At 34.3% G+C, this 5,598-nt stretch overlaps 1 protein-coding gene across 1 annotated transcript; it reads left to right on the top strand.

Annotated features, from left to right (window-relative positions):
* LOC109711278 (WAT1-related protein At1g44800-like) lies at nucleotides 1,651-4,991 on the top strand. The gene is made up of 7 exons (XM_020234236.1): nucleotides 1,651-1,918; nucleotides 2,085-2,144; nucleotides 2,323-2,439; nucleotides 2,562-2,799; nucleotides 3,320-3,481; nucleotides 3,772-3,923; nucleotides 4,504-4,991. Exons 1-7 carry the CDS (start codon nucleotides 1,728-1,730, stop codon nucleotides 4,700-4,702), a joined length of 1,119 nt encoding a protein of 372 aa, XP_020089825.1. The 5' UTR covers nucleotides 1,651-1,727; the 3' UTR covers nucleotides 4,703-4,991.

Below are 5,598 nucleotides of genomic sequence, written 5' to 3' on the forward strand. Positions count from 1 at the left end.
TGGAAGCTTAAGTTTCGCCTTAGGCATATTAAAAAATTTCGAATCTAGATGTGAGGGAAAGAATATAAATATTAAAAATATTCATTTTATAAAAGTTTACGCTTTTGGAGCTAAACAATTGTTTCACATTATTTAACAGTATCATTCCTTACGGCGCCTGTGAGTGAGATAATTTTCTATTGCACTTTTCTACAGCATAGTGCATACACTTATTGCCAAGTTTCAATTATGAAAGAATGGCATAACACAACATGAGTTTTCTGTGAGATCACATATCATCATTCAAACTTCAGCCGGACTGCAAGTCATTATCTAAAATTTAGCTATCAGAAAACTAAAGAATATTTATCATGTGAAAATCATGTGCTGATGGCAACTAAAAAACTTGACGAAGTACCGACCGTCCCTAGAGCAAGTGGCAAAGGGCTTGGTGGTTGGTACCCGAGACCTAAGTTCGAATCCTAGTTGATTCACATTTCCAGCTAAATTTATTTCTAAATGAAATAAACGAAGCGGGTAGCGTTCTTCCTATTTCTCAAAAAAAAAAAAAAAAACAAGTTTATACAATTCTGGAACTACTTAATTTTCAGAACAAACATATATATGAAAGAAATGAAAGCAAAAGAATCCAACTTGGCTTACAACTCAGTCCCTGCACCAAACCAGGGGGCATCTCATGGCCAAAAAGAAAAAAAAAAATCCTTTAATTTAATTTCTTACTGTGTTCTGCCAGAGTGTGTAATTTGAAATCCTAACAGGAGCGCACCACCACCACACCTGTCTCTGCATCAGCATGCACTAAAACTTAGCCTCCATTATTAAGTGGATGCCTCTAATTCCCCAAGTAAAAGCATAAGTACCCTAAATACCATTCACTCCGCACTCTCATCTCATTGGTGGTTCTTTTTGTAACCATAAAAAGAAAAAAAAAAATAAAAGAATTCTCTGATGTGGTTGTGTCCAGGACTGTCACTTCATTTTGCCCTAGAAATGGTCCTCTATGCTCAACCTTTTGATGTGTGGTAGTACGAAATAATCGATTACTCTAAATACTTAAAGAGGAGGAGATATCATTTCTAATAATTTATGTAGAAAATTTTTGGATAAGGGGAGGACATTTACTTAACTTAGTTTAAGATCTCCCGTGTTGATATCATGTGAATAGCCACCTCACTTTAAAACCTAAAACAATTAAAAACAATTATAATTCTTTTATGGTAAGAATATATAAAAACTTATTTTTGATTCGACTATTCAGTCTTTCAAAATTTTGATTTTGGTATTTAATCTTTCAATTCATTTAATTTAGATGATTTGATGAATCTTTAATTAGATCTAAAATTTAAATTAATTACTTACTTTAATAAATTTATAATAATATAAATGGTTGAAGCTAAAGACATGTATACTATTTAGTTCAAATCAAATGAATTAAATGGTCAGATAGTAATATCAATTTTTAAACTGTACATAGTCAAATGTAAATGGATAATAGCGGAGTTCTACATCTTTTTCTTTTTCTTTTTTTTTTGGGACAAATAGAACCTAAGAGCTAGTGACTTTTTTGATAGTATTCATATGTAGGGTAGTCAAATAGGTGTTGCTTTCTCTCTCTATGTAAGAGCTATATAAAGCCTCAGCATTCTCATACAATCTCATTCCGAGCTAATACAATAAGAGAGAGAGAGAGAGAGAGAGGTACTGAGCATAAAGAGAGTGAGAACAAGATGTGGCTAGGAGGGGTAGTGAACGGGGTGAAGCCATATTTGTATATGGTGCTGCTGCAGATCGGTTTCTCCGGCATGTACATCGTCGCGGCGGCTTCGCTCAAGCGCGGCATGGACCATTACGTCCTCGTGGTGTACCGAAACGCCGTCGCAGTGGTTGTCATTGCACCCTTTGCGCTGTGGCTCGAGAGGTCTCCGTAGCTCCGTCTCCGTCTCTCTTCCTTATGCACTCCTCTCATAAGAGACTTATGACCGGCTCTGATATCATACAACTCTAAAGACCAGTACAACTACAATATAAAATAATTCAAATTTAATTTTAATTTTTCATTTTTGTTTATTTTACTTCTCTAACAGGTCAAGGCCCAAGATGACTATCTCCATCTTTCTGAAGATAATGGCGCTCGCGTTACTCGAGTAATCATATATCTATCTCCTTATCTTAATGTTATTACTTGTATTTTTCTTTTTTTTCCCCCTCTTATAAGCTTACATATATAGAACAAATTAAGCTATTATAATTAACTCTTACAAAATTCTCACTTAAAATGCTTTCCATTCTCCTAATATCATATATTTATTTATATATACGCAGGCCCGTGCTTGACCAAAACTTTTACTACATGGGAGTTAAGTTAACCTCCGCAAGCTTTGGATCAGCTTTGTACAACATGCTCCCTGCAGTTACCTTTCTCTTGGCCACACTCCTAAGGTAATTATACATACATACATATATATATATAATCCTAAACCCTTAAACTCTTTTTAAAGAAATAAAAGGATGAATAATAATACTAGATACGTGGCTGCTTTTTTGGGTCATAATATTTGTAGGATTGAGAAGGTGAATATAAGGAAGAGGCGTGGCCAAGCTAAGATAGTGGGAACCATTGTGACCGTTGCGGGAGCATTGCTCATGATACTGTACAAAGGCCCTGCAGTAGAGTTTCCATGGTCTAAGGGGGGAACTCACCACACCACTTCCCCGGGACAAAACAGTGGAAACTGGCTCAAAGGAACTATCATGCTTTTAGGAAGTTGCACTTCTTGGGCCGCTTTTTTCATACTGCAAGTGAGTATTACATTTGGCTTAGCTTCTGAAATAGCGTTTTAATTTATCTAAAAAATTTATATAGTCTTATGAAAAAGAGATTGTAAAATAAGTTTCTGTTCTATCGAAAGATTAAGATAAATTTTTTTTACACTCTCAAAGTAGAAGTTCTAAACCAGAAACTCTGTGAGCAGAAGTTTTAATTTAGTTGGTATTTCTCTGTAGATGTGTTAAAGAGAGACCATGAATTGCTTTTAATTAGCCCATTGCCAACTTTGCTTTGCTGATTTTTTTTCTTTTCTTTACTTTTCTGTTTGGAGCTCAAAAATATATGATTTGATTTAGAGCTTCTACTTCTAATCTTGAAAGAAGTCATTGAATGAAGTTTAGTATAATATTTTATTTAAGTAATATTTTATTAAATAACGAATTCTACAGCAGAACCAAACAGATCCATATAAGTCAATTCGCGTCAAGCACATTGAAGAAGAGAAACAATATTAACGCGGTTTTTTCTTCTTTCTCTTTTGTGGTACAATAGTCGAACACACTGGACAGTTACCCCGCAGCGCTCTCGCTGACGGTGTTGATATGCCTTCTGGGCGGGATGATGAGCGGCACGGTGGCTCTCATTGTGCAACGCGGTGACCCCAAGCCTTGGCTCATTGGCTTCGATATGCGCCTTTTCACCGCCATCTACGCTGTAAGAAACTCTACATCAGCCTCATCAAAACTTTCACTTGAATCGACTTTTAATCCGACATAGGTTATATGTGGATTGGTTTCAATCAAGATCCACTAAAATTTGGTTTCGGATTCAAATTTCGAGTCAAGTTCGGATCGAAATGCAACCGAACATGACGAAAACCTAATTGAAAGCCTGAGTTGATATGAACAGAATCACAAAACATAGGTGTGAAAATGCCACTATATTATATTAATTTAATTATAAGACTCTTTTTTAAAGTATTTTCCTATTGGGTAATGTTGCAGGGAGTGGTGTGCTCAGGTGTGGCCTATTATGTGCAAGGGATAGTGATAAAACAGAGGGGCCCAGTTTTTGTTACAGCATTTAACCCACTGTGCATGATCGTAACGGCTGTGATGGGATCAATCATTCTAAAAGAGGAGATCACCTTAGGAAGGTATATATACATACATAATATATGTGTTGTTAACACCAAAAACAAAACTAAAATTCACACAGCAGTTCTTAAATTATTCACTTATTGCAACTTGATCCCTGAACTTTTTAACCCAGGCCATCTAGTCCTCCTCCTGTTTACAATGTCAAATTACCTTTTTATCTTTTTTTTCTCTCCACTGAATCATCATTTTTGTCTCTGAAAGCTTAAGTTGTTAGAAAATAATAAATTAATATTTTATATTTTTTAAAATAAATATTAATGACACCATTTTCTAGCAGCTTAAGGTATATTAGAAAATAAACTATTATTTTACATTATTTCACACACGGGGTGTTGGAATAAAAGTTTCTGAGTTCGAACTCCATCAGGCTTCTAGCCTTGCATCGGCGGCCCAGTGGGATTCAAACTTAGGATCTAAACGTCAGCTGATTTAGGACTAATTTATTTGTTGAAAAAAGAAAAGAAATCAGGGACCAAAATGCAAATTATTTCTCCCTTATAATCACATTAATCTTGACAAATTACTCCCTAAGTTATCAATATTAATCTAATGCAAATTTTCTTGGTTTTGTTGCAGTGTAATTGGTGCAGTTATTATAGTAGTAGGCCTCTACTCCCTCATCTGGGGCAAAAACAAGGATGACTTGACCCAACCCTCAAATTCAAGTGAAAATAAACAACAAAACGAGTTGCCAATGACTACTACACTTCACACTGGCAAATTGGAAATTATCAACCATGACTCTGAGATGAAGGGTCAAAATGGAAAATTCTAAAATATTTGGTGGTCCACTCACTAAGTGCAATCCCCAAGGGATTCTACTTGTAGTACTTTTCTTTTTTTTTTTCTCTTTTTTTTTAAGTCCTTGATACGTGTTTTCGCTAACTTATGAGGTGCATAAAATAGAGGGACATGGGATATGGACAAGCTTTTGTTGTAGTAATTAATGATGATGCTTTATGTAGTATAATCTATAGTGATGTTCTTTTATTTTTCCTGCTTTTTTGGCCTTTTTTTTGGTGTGATATGTGACACATATGGAAAACAAAATGGTTGAGGGATTCTGTCTAATGGAAACAATTATGGATTCCAAAAGTGCTTTTCCTTGAATTTTTTTTTTCTTTTTTTTGTGTTACCTTTTCAGTGGCAAGTGGCATTGATTGTACAAATGATACTCTAATTAAAAGCAATGCATCTTGTTCTTTGTAAGGAGAACAATATTGAGCTCGTACATTTTTGTTGTTTCTACTTTGAGCACAAGTTCGTTTGAGAGATTCCAAACTCTTTTATCTCTCCTTTAAGATCCTTTAAACATCTGTAGAAACTAATAAGATAGATGCAATCTCCACCAGTATAAAAACTTTTCTTGTTTCAACAGATGATAAAATACGTACCTCAATGAGTTTGATAACAAAAAATAGATAACAAAGTACAAAATTTATTTGAACTATAAATCATTCTGAATTGACTACCCAACATTTTAAAATTTGGATTTTACTATCCAATATTTCAAATTGTTTGATTTGACTCAGTTAATGGTATATTGACTTCAAAATTTAAGCTGATTATTTACTTTAATAAATTTGTAGTTGCGATAATTACATAAAATATACTACATAAATCTTTAAAGATAAATAATGCATTCAAATATTGAAGTCAGAGTGCTATTGA

The sequence above is a fragment of the Ananas comosus genome, linkage group 6, assembly GCF_001540865.1.
Source record: "Ananas comosus cultivar F153 linkage group 6, ASM154086v1, whole genome shotgun sequence".
Taxonomy (NCBI): Eukaryota; Viridiplantae; Streptophyta; class Magnoliopsida; order Poales; family Bromeliaceae; genus Ananas; species Ananas comosus.

What these genes read in the sequence shown, in the direction of transcription:
- LOC109711278 (XM_020234236.1), top strand. Translation starts at nt 1,728, where the DNA reads ATGTGGCTAGGAGGGGTAGTGAACGGGGTGAAGCCATATTTGTATATG. An exon ending in TTTGCGCTGTGGCTCGAGAG is followed by an intron (nt 1,919 to 2,084) that starts GTCTCCGTAGCT and finishes CTTCTCTAACAG; the next exon opens with GTCAAGGCCCAAGATGACTA. An exon ending in TTTTCACCGCCATCTACGCT is followed by an intron (nt 3,482 to 3,771) that starts GTAAGAAACTCT and finishes GTAATGTTGCAG; the next exon opens with GGAGTGGTGTGCTCAGGTGT.